The 21,847-nt window shown below is 37.9% G+C and overlaps 2 protein-coding genes across 2 annotated transcripts in view; one reads left to right on the top strand and one right to left on the bottom strand.

Moving 5' to 3' along the window:
• Positions 1–4,189: 4,189 nt before the first annotated feature.
• Positions 4,190–16,014, bottom strand: LOC124572618 (39S ribosomal protein L50, mitochondrial). The gene is made up of 5 exons (XM_047131135.1): positions 15,835–16,014; positions 15,593–15,693; positions 15,293–15,507; positions 14,928–15,047; positions 4,190–4,412 (listed from the first exon to the last, which is right to left on the bottom strand). Exons 1-5 carry the CDS (start codon positions 15,991–15,993, stop codon positions 4,297–4,299), a joined length of 711 nt encoding a protein of 236 aa, XP_046987091.1. The 5' UTR covers positions 15,994–16,014; the 3' UTR covers positions 4,190–4,296.
• The window catches only part of LOC124570971 (mediator of RNA polymerase II transcription subunit 13), a 201,198-nt gene continuing 195,363 nt past the window's right edge, over positions 16,013–21,847 (top strand). The window contains exon 1 of the mRNA XM_047131117.1: positions 16,013–16,190. Coding sequence (XP_046987073.1) covers positions 16,122–16,190 — 69 coding nt within the window. The 5' untranslated portion in view covers positions 16,013–16,121. The remainder of the gene's footprint in view (positions 16,191–21,847) is intronic.

Consider the following 21,847-nt stretch of genomic DNA (forward strand, 5'->3'; position numbering starts at 1 on the left):
GAGAGCAGAATTATGCTCTGGGGTACATTTATTGTGCTTCCATGGGATCTGTAATGGTTATAGAAGGCATTATGACACTAGTAAACTACGGGAAGCATCACTTCATGCTCGAAGTCTTCCCCCACAGCAATGACTCCTTCCAGCAGGATAACTGGCTGTGTTGCAAGGTCAGAATTGTGCTACAGTGGCTTGAGGAGCATTATAGTGAACTCATATTAATGTCTTGGCCAGCAAATGTGTCTGGTCTGTACCCACTGGAACACTTACTGGGTGCCAGCTGTGTGCCTGTAAACCACCATCTCATAATTTTCAGTGATTCTTGACCCTTGGGTAGACATCTCATGCCATGAACTTCTGGAATCATGTCAAGGACTTGTAGAATTCATGCCAAGCATAATCTCTGTTGTCCTGTGTTTGAAAACTGGAAGAAGAAATATTAAGCAGGTGGTCATAATGTTTTGGCTCATCAGAGTATTAATAGTGGTGTTGCGAATGCTATAGAAAGTAAGTGATTTTTTTTTAAATCTTGCATAGGTTCATTAATTTTATTCCATGTTCCTAATTACACAGTAAGTTGTTTTTTTTTTCATTGAGAGTTACAATGCCTTGCTTGTCACAAACTTACATTGCAAGGATAGAAAACATTTGTGTTATTTTTTCTATATTAATGAGTAGACATAGATGCTGTTCATGGCCCATGGCCATCTGTATACTGTTAACAACGTTTGTTATTCTTGAAGTTCCAGAATCTCCTCCGAGGTAAAGAGTGACGCACAAGTCCAGCAATGTGCACCTAGGGAAACAGTACAGCAGGTGACAAGGCGCAGTTACCAGCCACTGCCAGACAACCTGATGGAGGTCTCGAAACATCATCAAGGAAGGATGTGTACAGTTTATGAGTCCATGCAGTGGCATCACAATACCCATTTAATTACATAAGAACTCTTGAACAAGATCACAAGAGTTCAATTTGTATACTTCTGGCAATTGTTGTTCAATCTATAAACTGTTCACCTCAACTGTGGTGCAAGTTACTGTCAATAGAATAAACTTGTAGTATATTAAATATTTTTAAGAGTCTGTGCGAGGAAGTATGAGGAATCAACTTCCTGAATAAGAGATAGGTGCACAGTGTTGATAATAGGATCTCAAAAAAGGAAGAATACTTTGAGAACGGGATACAATGAGGCTGAATCCATGCAACATGACAATAACAAGAAGCTGCCTATATTACTATTATTATGTTATTATTAATTATAACATTATGTTGACAGGAATGTCTACTGAAACAAAAGTACAAGCTCTCAGCTTTCCAAGGATGATCACAGAAACTTGCCATTCCCTTACAATTAAGGGAGCAATTCTGGTTTTTGCTCTAATTCATTCAAGCACATCTAATGAACTGGTGATTTACCCTGGCATTTCTAAAATATGAATTTTTCCACAGCATCACCTCCTTTGGTAATGCTTCTGTGGTTATCAGTCTGATGTACCTCTTCATGCTGGTCTATCCTGTGCAAAACTGTTCAGTTCTGTTATAACTATTGTAGCTTACATCCACCTGAGCTTGCTTTCTGTGCAAATTTTACCCGCACCCACCTCACGACTGTCCTCCATTACCAAATTCACTATTCCTTGTTATCTTAGTATGTGTTCTATAACACTGTCATTTCATTTGGTCAAGTAGCACCATAAAGGTCTTTTCTCCCAATTAGAAAAATACCTCTTCATTAGATCTGCCCATCTTATCTTCATTATTTTTCAGTAGCATCAGATTTCAGGTGAAACAGACTTGTTTATATAAGTGCTTTGAATCAGTTAACTGCGGTTAATCAAGTATGGTGGTATTGGTTCTCGAAATACACTGCTCCTGATTACCAGTCCATTACACCAGTGTGCAAATTCAGTCTGTAATGTGCAGTTCCACACAGAAATGAAACCCTTTCACTAAAACATTGACTTATATTAAATCAAAAAGAAAAATTAAAATTATGGCATCATGATACAGGAGAACAGAACACAACTTAAGCACCGAAAACTACTTTATCTTGATTAGGAATAAACTAATTAAATAATAAATGTTAGAGTAGAATTCATATTTTGGAAATTTTACTACCAGATATATTAAAATAAAGAATTAGCGTATGGACATCACTGTCGTAAACACAATGAACCAAGGGCAACTTTATGATAGTTGTAGGAGGGGGGCTACACACGGTTGTATGGATTATTTTTAATATTCTGCAAGACAAATTCTGCAAGTAACTATCATGGAGTTCCAGTTCTGACTCTGTTAATAACCAGTGTAATAATGACTTTAAAATCATTTTATTAAAAGAAAAACTCCTGACTCCACTTTATTTTTCCTTTCCCTGATAGCTAGGGGATAAAGTGGGGAGCAGCTCCCCCCTTGCCCCCGGGGTTCACTTGTTTAAGAGTATGTTAACAAATGTCTCCAGAATTTCAGAAAATGCTAAAATAAAGTAACTGCAATTCATCCTAAAATACTGAATGACATAACAAATCCATTTGACTGGTATTCAGAAAAATAAACCAACTCATAAGTGTTATAGCAAGATTGCAATGCAATTTGGATGACAAAAGAAAGACATTCTTCACCACCATTATAAAATGTTTCATTAAGATGGGCAGTATTAGTCTCTTCCAGGGCATGCAGACAACACAAATCTCAACACTGAAAAGTGTGTGCAAGGGTGTGAAATCAAGATATCACTTCCCAAACTTTTTGATAATGTGTAGGCAAGAATTAAATTGAATTCTGAAACCAGCTCCTAATTATTAATTGAAAAAAAGAAAGATAGATTAGAGTGTAATGTCCCATCCACACCGAGGTCATTTGAGATGGAGCACGAGATCAGAATGGTTAAAGGATGTGGAAGGAAATCAGCTGTGGCCTTTCAATGGATCCATCTTGGCATTTGCCTGAAGTAGTTTAGCGAAATCACAGAAAACCCAAATAAGGATTGTCATATGAGTAAATAACTTACAGTTTAAGGGGCATCCACAAATTACGTGAGGCGTTTTGAGGGGATAGGGTTGACCCAAATCTCACCCAGTCTCACTTGGGGGAGAGGTGAGGTATTGGGAAATACCACACAAGTTTTTCTTTCCACAAGAAATAGCGTAAAATTGCTGAAAAAACTGGCTTAAATTATGAAAACATGTTTCTCCACTAAAATATGGGTATATCATGCACAATAATATTCATCACAGTTTGTGACTGCCACAAAGTAGCACAGTAGCTCTTCGATTGTTTAGCCGCTACCGACCATCCAAATGTGAGCCTCAATGAAAGCTGCACTGTATGAGCTGGATGGTAGTGACGCATGGACAGGTCCCGTCCATAAACGTTTCATTACTCGACGGCTCACTCAACACTGTCACTCACTCAGTATGAGTTAGCATGATTATTATGTTGCACACGTGAAACGACATGTCCACAAAATGAAGAAGTGCTGAAACAAAGAAGTTACAAAGCTATGGAAAGCAGTGAAGCAGAAGTTCCCGAAAAAGGAAGATTTGATGCTGTACGTTCAGCATGAGCTTGAACAGCTCCTAAGAGAAGCAGCAGAGCAAAAGGCCCATGCTACTCTGAAATTCTTCAATAAGGTATGCTAAACACCTCTCTTTCTAGTGAGCTTCTGTGTGCAAGTGACAATGGTTTAAAGTGACTAAATCAGTGCAAGGTTGAAGGAGCAGATGATTTTATTGAAAATTACATGGACATGTTGGTTCCAGTAGTCATTCTCGAGACCACATGTATCGCCGTGGACTGAAGTAGAATGAATATTGTTTGATGAACTTTTGTAGTTCCTTTTACATAAGCATTTTATTGTTCTATTTCCTCACTGTGATTCTAGTCTACGTTGTGTCTTAAATACTAGCCTTAACTAGTCTGAGATAAAAATAATGATGCAAATTATATTCTTTAAGTAAATCCAATGCAATTAAGCACAGATTAACATATTTACACTAAAAATATGTATTCTGAAAAATCTCACATGAGGTTGTAGGGGTGGGGGGAGGAGGATGGGAGGGACCGATCCAAATCTCACATCTCACAAGGTGGGCATGTGGAATCAAAAAAATGCCAAAATTGCCTCACGTAATTACAGATGCCCCTTACCCCAATATGTCCAAATGTTAATACACATCACAAAACAGTATAAAATATTTACAAACAATAATTTATTGCATCACTTGGCAGTTTGACAAACAATGCAGTTTTAATATTTAATGCTCTTTACTAAAAAAACGTCATAGTTCATCCAATAATCACATCCACTTTGGTTTAGCAATGTGACCTTTGTATTTCTTCTTATATCTGAGCCCAGTAACTATAGTTGAACTTAATGGAAATGCACTTACACCGCCAAACATGGTGTCTGTTTCTGTAACAGAAATTTTATGAATCATTAATATTAACAGCAATCTATACAGCATAAAAATATTACTCAATGACACTCATAACATTCATTTTTTTCTAGGTCACTGTTTCAATTTTATCCAATGATTCTACATCTGTTCTCCACATTACCTCCTCTTGCTTCATTTTTACTGCGTTAGCTGCTGCTTAAAATCTCCCTCCCAAATTGTAACAGTTTTGTAATAATTGGATATGAAATACTTCTATTAGTATTTCTACAGAAAACAATGATAAGTCTTAAACAGTCAGTAAGAAATAAATGACAACAGTAGAGTCACTTTCTCCTCAAATATTCATTACACTCACAAAGCAGAGTGGAATATATATTATACTAGAAAAGTACTCAAAAGAATTTAAGAGAAGGTTTTTGCCATTTTAGAGTGTGTAACTCAATGAAATATACATCACAGCAGGTTATTTACTTTATTCATTACAATTGTATGTCTATACCAACACCAAAATCCTCTCTATTTTGAAACGTTCAAAACATCAGAACACTGTTTTTGAAAAATGATAGTACATAGAGAAGCATGTAATATTGTCAAATGGTTTATACTCATAATACTTGTATCAAATGGCATAACGAAACAAGTTTACTTATCTATTTAGCTTACAGAGTCATATTTTGAACTACAGAGTATTAAGACGATATAAGGTAAGATAAAATGATGTGAATAGGACAAGCAGATACAGCCGTATGCAGGGTGATTGTAACTAAAATAATGATGAGAATGAGGTTGAATTTGAACGAAATATCATCAAAGACGGGGCACATGTTATAGAAAAAAAAAAAATACTTTAATGAAAATTTTAAGTGGTACAATATGGAAAATAAAAGATGTGGGATACATGACTGTTCCTTAATTTGAGCCTGAGACACTCAGCACAACTGTCTCAATGCCAGATTGCATACTACTAGTAAAACTCTTTTTTAAAAAAACAGTGATTGTGTGCCAGTCGCTACAGTGACTGTGTGCCAGTAGCTCTGCAGAAGTTCCCAACACTCAAGTGTATGAAAAAAGGCATTGGTTCAATGTCTGCCAAGAGTCTGGAGAAAATAATTACAAAATTCAAAAAGACAAGTACAGCATGTGACATAGGAGTGAAAACAATTTATCTGGCACCAGTAGATAATGTGATCACAGCATTGTAAGAGAGGTCAAGCGGTGGTGTGCAAAGGTGCCGTGCACGGGGAATTCCCCGAACTTTGGACATGCCTGTAACTATGGTGCATAAAATTCTGTGAAACATCCTTCATTGCTATCAATACTAAATTATACATATCCAGGAGTTGCTACCAGTAAGACACACATCTGCTCTAGAATTTCTTGCTTGCAGGGAAGTGGACAATAACACAATGGCCATGGAACTTTCTCTTGACAGACGAAACCCATTTCCATCTCCAAGGACATGTCATAATACACAGAATTGCAAAATATGGGCAGCTGAAAATCCGCTTGGATATCAGCTGGTGCTTCATTCCACAAAGATAACTGTGTGGTGTGTGATGATACCATTGTTTATTGTGGCACCACATTTTTTTGAGGAGGTGGGTCCTTGTTACCTGTATCTTCATTGATAAATGGTATTAAGAGTCTTATGTGCACCAATGTCATTCCAGCTCAACAGTGTGGATGTGTGGGTAGGATTATTTTTTTGCAAGATAGTGCACCTCCACACATTGCACAAGACAGTGCAGTAACTGCTGCAGAGGCATTTTGGAATTGCTAGAACTATAAGTCACCATTTCCCTACAGCGTGACCATCCACATAACTTTTTCATTGCTGCTTCTTATTCAGTTTTTGCCCTCAGAACAATTAAAAACTGATGTCATTGTTGTTTTTCATGCAGTTTTTGGCCTCAGGACAGTTGAAAACTGATTTTTCCCATCCAATTTGATATGACCTTGTAGTGGTGGGTGGGCTTACTTAAATAACATTGCCACAACTGTCGAATGTCAAACTTGTCTGGTCATGCACACTGCACAGGATTGTTAGTTTAATGTGCAACTTGCTCATAACTGTTGTATTACGATTCATCTGTTATTTATAGCTGAACCCATTTACGTTACAATGCTTACAGCACCATCTGGTGAGAAAATTTTCATTAATTTTTTTTTCTTTCCATAACATTTCCCCCTTCTCTGAATATATTCAATTCCAATTTGATTTCATTCTGACCAGCATTTTTTTCTGTTTTTTTCTTTTTCATTTTTTAACACCATTTTGTAACTGGAACTTTAACTGTAGTCACCCTTTGTATGTAAGTATGTATGTCTAAGTAATAATGAAAGCTGGAGAACAGGCAGTAGCTAAAAGAAGTTCAGATATCCATTTTTTATTCTACTTGGATATCCAAAGACTCCAACCAATTAACTGCTAAAGGTGCTGCATTTATGAAGTCTTTTCAGATAATGATGAATTTACTTTTTGGGCAGTCATGCAAAATGTGCTCTAGTGTTTGTTCTGATGTTCTGCAGTTGCACTCGTCACTATCTGTTTTAAGTCTCAACTTGTTTGATATTGTTGGAGATGGTGCAGTAGTTCTGACAGAATTGAGAAAGCTCCAGATTTTTCTTGTTTAGTTCACTCCTGGGAGGTTGGATGGTCGGATCTGTTTTATCTTACTTCTTATGACCACGGACAGATATCCACAGGGGAGAGGGACATCAACTTAACCTACCACAAAGGATGTCTGCTTTACCCTGTGATATAATGGTGTTGCTGCATGTGACATCAGACGTGTGCAAACAGAAAGAGAACAGACCAATATCAATGACAATTTTTTTGTGTCTATATTATTTTTTGGAATACAGGCTGTGGTGACAGACTGATCTGTAACATAGCCTATACTATAGGTTAGGTCGAAAGCTGACAAATATGGTTGTGAGCTGGCCAAATTGGAAAATGTGGGCTCAAGTGTACTTGTAGTGTACTGAAGCTTTTCCAGTCATGCTGGTGTTAGCAATTCATTATAATTTTGGAAGCCAATCGGGTGATAATATGTGGTAGCCAATGAGAGTCACTGAATCTAATGACCGTTTTGATGGAAGATACAACCTGATTACTTTTGTTTTCAACATGGCGCACCAGGCTGATGAATACTGATCTGGCTATTATGAATTATAAGGTTGGTTACTGGCTTTTGTATTGACAGTGGAATAAATGGAAATGGCACTGGATAGCATGAAATGCACCAGGGATGACGAAGTGAGTGTCGAAATATTGAAGCTGGAGGGGGAGGGGGGGGGGGGGAAGAGTGGTAAACAGTCTGTATTGGCTGTATCGGTATGATGAGGGTGGTGTGGATTGAGAGAAAGACTTCAGAAGATTGGAGGATGGCACTAACATCCCTATATTCAAGAAAGGGAGTAGGAAGGATTGTGGAAACTACAGGGGAGTCACACTGATACCACACTGTGCCAATGTACATGAAAACATACTGGAAAGCAGAACCTGAAAAAGTATCAACAACAAGTTAAAAGAGGAACAAATGGCTTCAGACCTGGGAGGTCAACTGTTGACTTCATGTTTGCAGTGAGACTGCTCTAGCAGCACCATTATGAATTTTGGGAATACCTCGTGATAGCCTTTCTCGAAATGGAAAAGGCATTTGACAGTGTCTGCAGAAGAAAGGCCTGGGAAGCACTACAGAAGAAGAGAGTGGAAAAAGAAACAACAAGAAGACTGGAGAAGATGCACGGTGTAAGCCTGAGTTGTGTGGAAGTGGGAAATGAAAGAACCAGCAAACACAGCATGTGAAACAGGGAAGTGCATTGTCACCTCTCCCTTTCATTGTGGCCTTGCCGAGATAAAGACTAACATAGATGGAAAAGGCTAGATGAAAGCAATGGTGTTCATGGATGACTTGATGATTTGGAGGAACAGGGAGGAGAAGATTCAAGAACAGCTGGATGAAACTGTGAGAGAAAATGGAATGAAATTTAATGTAAATAAATTTGAGATCCTCATTACAACCAAAGAAAGACACACCAACTAGCAGAAACTGTTCCAAATGACAATGATGAATGTGAATTTCCACATTTTAAGAAACTACGCAATACATATATTTATACACTACACTGAAATCAAGAATGTGCATGGCATAATGTTGCTTATCTTTATAACTCAAAGTGTCAGCACACTGCTGCACCAGTGACACTTAAGTCTACTATTTCTGTAGTTTGGAAGTTATATAAGAAATATACCCTGCACCAAAATAAATATGGTATGTGATGCACTGTTTCCAAATTGTGGTTTTGAGATGATGTCCACATAGCATTGCATTGGGACAAACCAGCTCCTACTTCAATGCTGTCTGACAATGAAGACGCATATCAAAGGAACAAATCCGTGGTATCTGAATCTATTTTTGTATAAAATGCAAGGTTGACCATCTGCTTTTATTATAAACCCAATGATAACTGGCTTCAGTCATGGACCATCTTCACGGATAAGGGTTAAAATGATTTAACCCACAACATTACATTTGTCATTACTTAATAATGTGTAGAGCATGTCATGAATATCAATACAGGACACAGGACTTTTAGAAGCAAAGATAGTAAGTGTTAGTTTTAACCATTTTAAGGTGATTTTTATCATTCATTTTACCTACCAATCTTCTTCCTGGTCTTCTTTACTTGGATATTTTAAATTGAAATTTAGTTTACTGATGTGCGTATACTATTGAAGTGGACATTTTACATGTTCACATTCTTATTTTTTAGTTACTGCCATATTCTTAGTGTTGTTTGTCTTAATTTTTGGTAAGTCACAAATAATGTCAATTATTTCAATACGAAGGTTGTGCAGTTCATGTTACGAGTGTCACAAGGAATAACAGACAAGAGATTCAACCAATATTTCCTCTATGACATGTAGTGGAGTGTACAGAAGTATTAATCCAGACTTGTGTGAGGCTTTAGTATACGCTGACATGCCAAAGAATGTGCTAAAGAATCCTACTTTTAAAGGCTTCATGGTTAGTATCACTGGCCACAGTACACCAGATGAATGAAAATTGTGCAATTATTATTTCGAACAAGTGTGTGAAAAGGCTATTACCAGTATTAAAACAGGCATTGGTCACCACTATATTAGGTTTTCAGTCAACAAAACCACTGACAGATGTGGCAGATTTATAGCTAGTGTCATGGCGGGGAAATAAGATTCCACGGCACGAGTAAAGCCCCTCTACTCTGATGTAAAGAACTGGAGAATATGAATCACAGTATTGTAGTGTGCACTGTCAGGGATGCCGCAGACATCCTACGGCCAGGAGATAATAGGAATGAGAATTTTTTGCTGTTGGTGATAGACTGAGCTGCTTATAATAAAGCGGGAACAACAATGAAAAAATACTGTCATGAAAGAATTCTATCCCATTGCTCCTGCCTTGCCCACAACAAGCACCACCTAGCACAGGAAATGAGATATAATTTTCCTGATGTTAATAGTACCATTCCCTCTGTTAACAAAGTATTTCTCAAAGCTCCTAACTGCATTCAGTTATTTAAGCTAATAGCTCCACACAGTCTACCACCCATCTGAATTCCTACTTACACACTGGCACACCTGGGTCTTGGCAGTGTTACACAATGACGAACACTACCAGTCAAAGACTTACTACAGTAGTGAATCAGCTTTTACTGAAAAAGCCAAGAGAGCCCTTAAGAATAGCAAAAATGTTGCATCCTTGTCATTTTTAAAAGCTCACATTCAACATCTGTCTGTTGAAATTCAATGCCTGGATTCCGCATCTCTGCCACTGAATAATGCTATAATGTGATCTCTAAGGTGCAAAAGTCTGGCGGAAATATCTCATTCAATGGGTACAGCATGTTCCACTAAACTAAGGACTATTATTCTGAGGAATCCTGGACATGCAGAAAGTGTCCGCCATTATGGGGGGACGAGGCGGAGAGTTTAAAGGTGGAGTGTGTTGGGGACCATGAGCCATTATGATGATGGAATATGCACCACTGACATCTAGTGCTGTGGAGAGATCTTTTTCAGTATATAAAAATGTACTGAGAGACAATGTTTCACTTTACAAAACTTAGAAACGAGGTTAATTGTGTATAACAATATCAGAATGAAAGATAAAATTTCTTATTAGTTACTGTGGTCTCAAGTGTGTGTTTTTCTGAAAGTGACACACAACATAAGTATTCAGTAAAAATCATCTTTAAATATTATAAAACAGAGAAAATAATTATAGGAAGGGTAAATATCTCAGATTTTTATGCTTTTTCGAGTACTGATATAAGGAATATCTAATTGTTTTATTTTTCACAAAGAACGAGAATAACCGTATCAAAGTTGTAATAAAATTTTCTACATTTATTCCAAAAAGGCTAAAATAGTTTACCTGAATTTAAAAAAAAAGGCAATTTCAAGAAAATAAAGAGCTGAAATCCATTTCACAAAAACCTACAAATCTTGGCCCTTGTCATAACATAGGTACTGATTTGCAGGTTGGTTTTACAGTTTACAAAGCATTGTTAATAACTTTTAATCCAAAAAGGGACCTAACTGAACCGCAAATTCTGTACAGAACCTAACCTGGATTCTAGTGTGCCCTAGAGATTTGTTAAATTTTAATAATGTTAGCTGTTTTTCAACATTACCGACCCTAATATCAATATTACTCATATTTGCAGTTGTTTGAGATTTGAATTTGGACAATATTTCTGAATATTAATGATCACTATATGAATGAATTACATGAGACTGTTCTACTAAGTCACTGATCTATGCAGAGTTGTGACAATAGCACCAAATTTTTTATTTGCGCTTTCTGGAAAGACTGACAGCTGATTCTCAATTTAAATAAATATAATACAAACATCTATAAAAAAGATACACTGTAACTCAACAAACAGACAATTCAATGAGCAGCACACAGGTAAGTAAAATGAAAGATTTGTAGGCGATGCTGAAGCAAATACCTGGTTCAAATTAATTTGAACACTTCACAAAAATATCACCTATAAAGACTTATTATTGTTCTCCATCTTGAATTCATTCCAAATAGAATTCGTAGGTTCGTAGCAGTTCTAAAATCTTTACACAAGTCATATGCAGACAATCAACAAATATTTATAAATTTTGTCCTGAAAATTAGAGTTTGAAATTTTCCAAGTAGGTTTCTGCAATGTGATAGCTGTTTTTCCTCAAAACTGGCCATATGAGAATTTTCAGTGCTTTGCAAAGTTCCATGAAACTTCAACCTCATATGAATTCCACTCACTTGAGCAGTATTCCATTATAGGCAATAAGTGTCTCATAACCAATTTCTTTTTCAAATAAATTCCATTTGCAATTAACCTGTCAATAAACCCAAGCATCCCATTTGCTTTACTCTCAACTTGGCCAATCTTTCCATTATATCTCATATTACCATACATTTTTACAAACCACTATTAACTCTAGTTATGACTCATAAAGAATGTCAGCAACTACTGCAAATATTTTTGTCTTGCTAAGAGCATTAAGTTCTAACAAGAGAAGAAAAATACATAATTATCTTCCACAAGTGCATCACACAATGACCAGAATAGCATATTTTGTGCAGGTGGTATCTCATACCTCATAAATATTTGAAGTGAGAGATATTCCAATACTGTCAAGAGCTACTGACAAAAAAGTATTTATTTACTACTGGTTTTGATCATCTGATTATCTTCATGTAGGCTGCTGTAAATAATTTTATGGTACTGAAGAGGATCAGATAATTGAAAGTGGTGGTAAACACAGAATCATACCTATCTCTACAAACAATTGTCATTCTAGAGAATCTCTGAATTGGCAAGAAACCAAATTACACTACAATATTACACAATTTTACATACAGGTTGTGGAGTATAAAGGCACAATGTGCTAAACAATTCTGAACACACATCCTAACGAAACTGTGACACAGAAGATCACTTGCACTAACCAAGTTCTTGTAAATGAGATTAATGGTAACAAACTATTCAGACAGAGTGTGTGTGTGTGTGTGTGTGTGTGTGTGTGTGGTGGTGGTGGTGGTGGTGGTGGTGGTGGTGGTGGTGGTGGTGGTGGTGGGGGGGGGGGGGGGGAGGGGGGGGAGGAGTGCAAGTCAAATTCCAAGCTGTACAAGTGTATAACCCTTGTTCAATGAGCACCCAGGAACCAATCTGTGATAGTCACTTGCCAAGCTAGTAAATCTAAACACACTGCCTGACAAAAAAAAGTGAAGCACCCGGAAGACATGGCCATGGTCAGACATCAATGTAAAACACACACACACACACACACACACACACACACACATATCAGCAGGTAGTTAAATGAATTTAAACAACTAGATTGGCATTGTATGTGGTACGTAGAACGGACACCAGAGTGCATGAGTGTTGTTCATGTTTAGTGCTGTTATCTGGCCTGATACGATTTATAAGAGGCCGCGTACTAGTATTTCACACAGTTTGAATGGCCCCATTGTGGAAATCTACATTTGGCCGGATGGGTGTGCAATATCCATATCTGTGGGGAATTAGGACATGACAGTGAGCTGATGTTAGAATGCATGGGAACATGAAAAAAAAGCACATTTGACAACTAGGTTCCCATCGACTGCAACTAACCCACCTCAAGAGAGGATCGCGATATTGTGCAAAAAGCAAGTGTTAATGCCTTCACTTGTGCACCTGTCATCCCAAGGAGGTAGGGAGATTAGATTTTAAAACCCCACTATTAAAGACAAAGCACACACTCAGAATGTTTCATGGATGGGGAAGGAAACTGGACGTTTTCAATGGAACTATCTAAGCATTTGCATAAAGCAATTTAGGGAAATAATGCAAAGCCTCAATCTGGTTTGCCAGACACAGATTTGAAGCATTGTCCTCCCGAACCAAGTGCTAACCACTGAGTCACCTCGCTCAGTGTATGAGAACAAGTAACTGTCGCCCTGCAGCATTCTATGTCATGGCCCACCATTAGCTGCAGAGTATCAGCAGCTGGACTAGGGAATTACCACCCACGCATAAGATGCTGTTAACATAACAGCTCAAAACAAAGGGCTGTGTTTGGAGTCGTGTAAAGACCAGGAAGCAAAAGCTGCTGATGAACTGTACCATCTTACGTTCAGTGATAAATTGTGTTTCTGCACTACCCCGGTTGAATGTCACCGGCAAATATGGAGGTGGCCTGATGGGTCTCATTCTTATAATGTTTTGGAGAGGCACAGTAGGGTTACTACCAGCATCATAAGTGTGAAGAGCCACTGGTAGACTTCAGATAATGGCTGGTAGGGAGTGAAGGAAATCTTGACAGCACATCAGTAGGTCAACGATATCCTGTGTTCTCCTGAATTGCATCTCACTTGACTGTAGTATGTCGTCGTTTCTCAACACAACAATGCTCGTCCACCAACACCACAGGTTTCTGTGAAGTATCTGGATGATATCTTCAACTTTTGTAGTTCTGTCTTCCTCAGTTGTGTGTAATATTATGGTATATTGATAATTTTCACTTATGGGCCATCTGACAGCAACTGAAAAAAACACAATTTTAGTGTGGCACTAAAATTGAGTTTGATTCAGTTGCTGTCAGTCGGTCCATAAGTAAAAATTATCAATATACCATAATATCTGCATAATGTTGAGGTAATCTTATGGCCAGCAAGATCCTCAGCTCTATCTCCAGTACAACTTCATCCCAGTGCCATTATCCTAAATATCAAGGCTTATTTAAACAGTTGTAGCCCAACTTGCCTTCAGAAGAGTATGCAACATCGTTATGATAACCTTCCCAACTAAATCAGTGCATATACTCAGGCCAAAGAAGTGCTCATACTGCAAAGTTCTTTGTAAATTTGACTCATCTTTGATAGTAACTGAAATTTCATTACATACTCTCTCAAGCGATGAAATTCCACTCCGTTTCCTCCCCTCTCCTCATGGCTACACTTTTTTGCACGTAGTGTATATTAAAATATCATATAAATGAGAAAGAATAACTAAGAAAACTAAACTGCAGACACAAAACTTTTTGATTGGTGATGAGAACACAATATTTGAAAACTATCATACTGGGAATAGGAAATCCAGGACCTGACAGCACATAGTAATAAATTTGTCGATGCTTCATATGCCCCACTCTTGCTGACATTATCTCACCACAATTTTCCCACACAAGCAGTCTATGCACCACTTTCCCCACAGATGGTAGGCTACTTCTAACATTTAACTCATATACAGTTATGGAGTGCTTATAGCAAAGAAACTGCTTGGGGATATTTGTATTTACAAAACTGAACAAAGCTGAACATCTATTCACTTCAGAACATTTTCTGTGCTCCATACAAACCTCTTTGTTAAGTAATTCTCTCATTATAATAGAAGTATTTCAGTAAAGAATATTTTCCAAAAATTGAAATTCAGTTCTTAGTCCATACATAACCTGCATTCAGTAACAAAGTCAGAATAGTTATATAAATGTTGATCACCTGGGTGAAATCTGTGATATTCATACTGAATATGAAGATTCTCTGGCAGTTCCACCTTTTTCAACGTATCAAATGGAATAGTCACATCTACAGGTGTTTCATAGAAATTTATTACATCATCTGCAAACAACATACAAAATCTCATTTACTAACAGTGTATAATAGGCTTATAAAAGCTCTAAAACTAATATTACTGGAAAACATGACTGTTTCATTTCTCAATGTTTCAGAAAGGCCCCCTTTCAATCACAAAAATGTGCAATCTTAGTTTTGCAACTTGATGTTAAGGAACATAAAACTTTGCAAAAGCAGGCCTCACAAAATTCTATTACAGTTTTTTTTTTATTACATAATTAGTTACTTACCAAGTGACTCTATTGTATGCAAGAGTGAATTTGGCACTCCGTGTTGGAATTCTTGGTAGCATTTTGCCAACAAGCTGAACTTAAATTCTGAATCTGCTATTGGATTGCTGTGTTTCAAGATTTGTTTCTTATCTTGCCATACTGACTTACAGATATCGTCAATTTTTTTCTTAATGTCACCTTCTGGGATGTACTGTTTCTGTGGCCGCACGAACCTAAAGATAAAGTCATTCGATAGACATCATCAAACTGCTCTATCTGTAACGAGATGGTGAATATTCATCGTGTGTCAATGAGTACCCTCGTGAAGCAAGAGATTCCCCTGTCGATTCAATTGTTCTAGCTCTAGGCCCCTCTTTCTTCTTATTTTTGGAGGCCAGAAGCTTTTTGCTAGCTGTAAACTAAAAGCAAAACAGTTTGTTTACATACACAATTCTTTCAACATGTCTCGGACATCGATTACAAAGGGGCTACCACACAGTTTTCACTCGGTAAATGTATTACATATCTCTCAATAACCATACGTAAATATTAATACCTACTATACACATCACATTTCCAAAGCTATATTTAATTTCGTCCCCTTTCATCAGCCCATGCCTCGCGAGCGCTGCCATGATACAGTTACATGTATACCATGTGACCATAACAAGCCAATAGAAATCACAGAGTCTCTGCGCTTGTTGTTTCCCATCCGCCATTTTACAGTCGCCATTGGAACGTAAAAACCCTTCAGACGGTACGTGTATATTATCAGATTTTATGTGGTTCTGAGTAGGCTATCCGTGTGGTTGGTGATTTAAACGAAATATAAAACGATGGAGAAATCATGACGCATTTGAATCATCAAACAAACGGCGCAAGTTTGGAGGACTGCCACACGAATTTCTTTGCACTGGTAAGTTGATTTCATAAGTGTTCCTGTTTCATTAAGAAATTGAAGTCAAATTATTACTGTGTAATTTGAGTTATTGTTTCACATGGAAACGTTATTTTAGTAATATGCATAATTTTCCTATCAAAATTTGAAACATTTTAAAAACGTAGTAGGAAATGAGGACAGTGAAGTTTCATCTGTCTATAGTGTCACGCTTCGTGTAGCCCGGTACTTGAGTACGCAATTCGCACCTTTTTGGTACATTGTCCCAATTTGTCATTTACATGTGCGACTCATTTGTTACTGATAACAAAGTATGAGCCTGCGATACGAGCGAGACACTTAATGCTTATATTATGACCTTCGTATCACGAAATAGGTAAATTTAATTTTATCTGCAAAGTACAGAAATATGTTTATTAGTATCAGTAAAGATAGTCAGCAAATGTCACTCACTGAGAACATAATTTGGGAAACTCCTCTATGTTAACTGGGGAACTTAAGACCAGCTTTCAATATAAAGTATGACAGGTATACTGTTTGCTATCACTTATGACAGAACAGTATGTCACGGTTTTATACTTTCGGACTGGTGCTGTGGATAGTTAAATTGTAGGAAGTTAGATCATCGTTTCTTCCTTAATTATGTTAAAAGTAGAAACTCAAAGCGGTGACAAATAAAGTTTAATTGCAAGATTATGTAAATTATACGACTCAATTATATTTGATAGAGCTGTCTAGTTCGAATACGTAGGAACATATATAGCGTATTAAAAAAATCTTACACAAGCGGCAAATTTTCTGGAGTATAGTTAACGTCCCATTTTCGAGGACCTGATACGTAAAAAAGGAAAATATAATTTTTGTTTCATACAGAACAGCACATATTTATACCTAAGTTGTACAAAATAAAACAAAAACGGAATACAATATTCATTTTAATTCTGAAAAGGTGTACTTTTATTTCCTTGATGAGTTTAAAGTTCTCTTTGAGCAAAGAAACCATATTTATATAAAAAAGTGTGTGTGAGTATTTTGATTCCCTCCCGTATTACGCTTTTTAATAGCGCCAGATTTGTCAGTTGCGTCGCAGTGAGTAAAGTGATATTTAATGCATTACGAAGCCGCGAATGGAGGTGGTACCAACCATTAGTTTTCTGCTTGTTTGGTAGTACTGCAAGGAAGTGCTGCCTCCCGTCGGCCCTTACGAGAAACAGCACAAGCGGTGGACAGCGGCGCAATGTTGCAAGATGACCTCGTCCCATGCGTCGCATATGTAAGGCTTCTAAATAAACTGGCAACCACTTCGCCTCGTGCACACAGTGGGACGGACGTTATTTGTAGGAAACGTCAGAGGTGTTCATGAATGACACGTCACTCAAGTCTAGTAAAATTAGTACGCTTGGCAACACTGCTTCCGACTGACAGCAGTACCGCAGCAGAATAGTGGCGGGAGAGACAAGATTTGTAAATTGATGTCCACATTGAATTCAAGAACCGATAGAATATCTAACTTTTCAGTGGTTAGAAACTCGTAAAGACGTGCATACGGGATGGCAAGGCCTCACTGCTTTAGAGCTAACGCACATTGTTTTAGGAGCAACTATGGTATCTAATTATGAAACGGGGTTCTTTCTAACAGAAATTCCAGTTGTAAAAATTGGACGTAAAAATTATACGCAGTTAGAACAATCTCACTTAGTAGTATTTTGTAGGTTGCTGGATCCAAGTGCATAGGCAAACGTACCACACAAAGACGTTTGCGGTAGAAATAAATCAAATTTTACCTGTTTATGAAGCATGATCGACTCAAAATAGTCTAATCCTTTTTTATACTTACGGTACATTTCTAGTTAGAAATTTCTAATAACATCAATTAACGAGTCTTGTACAGTGCGTCAATAAATACGAGTGCCCACCTAGTGGATAGTGAGTTGCTTACATTTGATGTTTGTAATGGAGACATTTTCACGGATCAAAGGATAGATAAGCTTGCACAGTTTTTGTTAACACTGACCTTAAACGAAAAATACTCGCATCTAACTTAACACTAAAAAAATTTCAACGCTTTTATATTACGAGTTTCAAGACTATGAACAAGCTCAATTATTTCAGATTATATCGTTTTTTTAATTTGCATAAGTATACACTACCCAGCAAGTGTTTGTTTCGGAAGCGGGAGTTGTTTAGGACGTTTTCCTAGACAGCTTGTCTCAGTTCGGGCTGTGACTCGAGCCTCTTGCCATCAGGAAATGCTAGCTCCATAAAATGTGTGCTATACTTTCGAGTGAGCATATGAAGGATGGGAGCGAGAGTCTTGAAAAGTGTATCGCTATTTGGCTAACCCAGACTAGCATTGTCAGTTGAAATCAGCCCCGGAAACTCGATTGTGTGCCGACTGAGGGATCCTGTATCAGATTTCAAAACAATTCATATGCGTATCCCCTAATAAAATTTTTAACTAGCTAAACTCGGTTTGAAACGATGCGGTAAAATTCGAGCAAAAGAAAATAGTCTTTAACGAATGAGTATAGCATCACATTTTTTTATAGAAGTTAATCTAGCAGTGTTCACAGGGACTCCGCGCATTACATACTTACCATTAAGGGAGTTTACAAATCGTGGTATATTAATTTTGTTGTAAATCGGACACAGTCACTTGTGGTTTGGCTGTTAACTTTCTAACAGGTCACTCACATTAACTGCACGCGGGGCAGGAACGGTTCTCCAGTAACGCAATAGGACTTCCCAAGACTGCACACCCTATAGCCATAAGAGTTCTTGAGTACAGCTGAAACGGTTACCGCATCTTCTCCTCCATAGTTTAAAGTGGCTACTGATTGCGCGCCTTTTTTTTATGTAAGTCGAAGTCTTTACTCATAAACGGGACACATTTCTTCGGAGATATAACCTTTACTGCTTTCATGGTTGGTAAGATATGAAGTTCATAACACCATAATGTCGTGCTGTGCTAAAGATCGTAGCAGTAATTAAAATAAGTTCGAAGTTTCGTTGCTTAAACAGCAGACCCAAGATGTATCCGATGAGTTTAGACTTCATTGTCATTAGAGATGCTGTTATCTCAATTTGCCCCAGGAACCCGGCTAGGCGTTAGGATAAGTTTCTTACCTCTTGAATTAAGAGGACGTATCTCCACATTACCAAAAACGCAAAATATGCAATTTGCTATGTTAACTCGATGACTTGACTTTGAGAATTGGGCTCTATCTGTATACTATTCTTATATTCCAGCGTTTATTTTTTTTAATCCAAAATCTAAGTGACTATGAGTGTGATTCAACAAAGAAAGTGTTCATTTGTCCTCTGGAACGTTTATCGGCAGTGTGTCTATGTGGTATCCATCACAACACATTTAAACTACTAGGGTCAGGCAGACATTTGTGTCTTGACTCACTCCCCTTTTCTTTTGTAATGATTATTTTAATCACTGTCCAGTCATTTTTTTTATTTCTTGGAAGTACGTACTATGAGCAAGGTGTTTTTGCAAAACAAATTTCTTAATACATAATCCTTCAGTATTTTTGAGTTTAGAAGCGCGCCCAGAGGCAACGTCTGCCAAAGAAAGGTTATAAGAGATCCTCCTCGTAAAACTATGTTAAATTTGTCTTAGTTATGACAAAAGACAGGATTGTTTGTGATACAAACCTCTCGTTAACGCAGGTGCTGATATGTGAATACAGGGAGTGGGACGATTAGTGATTGCTATGTCTGCGGACAAGGCGGCCTTATCACAGTGAACACTGTGTACAGTTCGCAGATACGGAGTGCTGGCGGAGAGCTAGCCAGGAGGGGAGGGACGGCATAGGGACCCTGTGCTTTAATTGTTATACATGTACATGTATATACTCCGCTAGCCACCAAGCGGTGTGTGGCGGAGGGCGCAATTGGCGCCCGCCAAAGTCATATTCCCCCCCCCCCCCCCCCCCCCGTTCCACTCGCGGATCGCGCGAGGGAAAAACGACTGTCTGAACGCTTCCGTACGAGCACTTATTTCCCTTATCTTTGAATGATGATCATTGCGCGATTTGAAAGTTGGTGGTAATAACATATGTTCTACATCCTCAGTGAAGATTGGATTTCGGAATGTAGTGAGCAGCCCCTTCTGTTCAGCGCGTCGTCTATCCGAAAGTTTGTCCCACTTCAAACTTTCTATGAGATTTGTAACGCTCTCGCGATGGCTAACTGTACCAGTCACGAATCTTGCCGCTCTTCTTTGGACCTTCTCAATTGTGCACATTTTTCCTTTTTTTTCACATGGGCCGACTCTGCCGAAAATAGTCAAGCATACATAAGTTAGGCTTTTTATTTTCGTGAACGTCTCAAGGATTTCAGTATTTATTTCAGCAATTATCGTGATCCGGAGCACGCAGAGCTTAGGTTTTTCTTTCCGCTTGTTACCGATTGTTTTACAAACATCTTGTTCGATATCGAGTGTTTCATTGTTCTCTCTTATCGCTAACTCCTGAAGTGATATCGTTTATTGCGTAGTTCCTCTTCATGTTATGACATTTCGTAGAATCTGTACGTCTTGCCATTTTCTCCCCACAAGCGATTTTGTTTGCTTAATGTTTCTCGTGAATTTATGAAGTACGTAGCCGTACAGTCAGTTTGATCAATATGACAAACATTTGCGGCTTGTTTCTAATTGGTAAGCTACAGATGTTTCAGGCACATTTCCTTACATCACAGAAATGACCTTGATAACACTCTCTCACTGTCTCCAGTCCGGCTGAACGACTGTATAAACATCTTAGATTTGCTGGCCGGTTGTCGTAGCTAGAGCCGATCTTGGCTGACAGTACGGTCCATTAATTATTTTGATAACGATAACGCGAACAGTGGCATGACGGAGAAGGATAAAAAATTTAGTCTCTCAGAAATTACCAAGAACCCTGTAACGTCTCTTTAAACTGTGATTATGAAACGACAGTGTAACGCTGTATCAAAATCTGCAACACACAATAATCTTTATCAGAAAAACGCTCTGCTACTGTACCTTCAGTCCTGTCATACAATTTAAGGGACTGATATAGAACAATGCTAAACAAGTAACAAGCTTTTGCTGGTGCTGCTTCTACGAGGTAAGAGTCATGGGAAAATGCTGGTATAATAGTATTGACAACATGCCCAGTTCTTATTTCGTGGGATGGGCTCATATAGTGGGTGCTACATCAGTTGCTCATGATTTTCGTCAGCAGTTAGTCTTTTGTGAAAAAAAATGAAAAATTTTCACTTATTTGTTGTACCCTCGCTAGCACTGTAATTCGGCGTGTGTGTTTTGAACCTGGCAAAAAATACCTTAAATTTGTTCAGCGAAGCATGAGAAGTCCAGTCTTTAGACTGATGTCAACGATTACCAACGGTATCTGTCTGGTTTTATTTTTTTATGTGCAGTGCTGATATTTTGAACTTGGTATTTGTAGAGCTATTGAATGAGAACTGTAGATACAGTGAGAGTGAGTCACTTGATAGTAATGTGGAATTTACGAATTGAACTTAGAGCTCATTTGCGGCCATCATATTTCTATGTGCAGCATAGAACAACGACAGACAATTGTTCAGGAATATACCGAATGGCTGTGCCTTCCAAATTGCATTAATTGTTTGAATATATGCCTTACCCTGGCAAGCTCCCGTGGAACAGGGTAGCTGCAAAA

This window comes from Schistocerca americana, chromosome 1 (assembly GCF_021461395.2).
Source record: "Schistocerca americana isolate TAMUIC-IGC-003095 chromosome 1, iqSchAmer2.1, whole genome shotgun sequence".
NCBI lineage: Eukaryota > Metazoa > Arthropoda > Insecta > Orthoptera > Acrididae > Schistocerca > Schistocerca americana.

What these genes read in the sequence shown, in the direction of transcription:
- LOC124572618 (XM_047131135.1), bottom strand. Translation starts at nt 15,993, where the DNA reads ATGGCGGATGGGAAACAACAAGCGCAGAGACTCTGTGATTTCTATTGG. An exon ending in TTGGAAATGTGATGTGTATA is followed by an intron (nt 15,694 to 15,834) that starts GTAGGTATTAAT and finishes TTTTGCTTTTAG; the next exon opens with TTTACAGCTAGCAAAAAGCT. An exon ending in GCATACAATAGAGTCACTTG is followed by an intron (nt 15,048 to 15,292) that starts GTAAGTAACTAA and finishes TGTTGTTTGCAG; the next exon opens with ATGATGTAATAAATTTCTAT.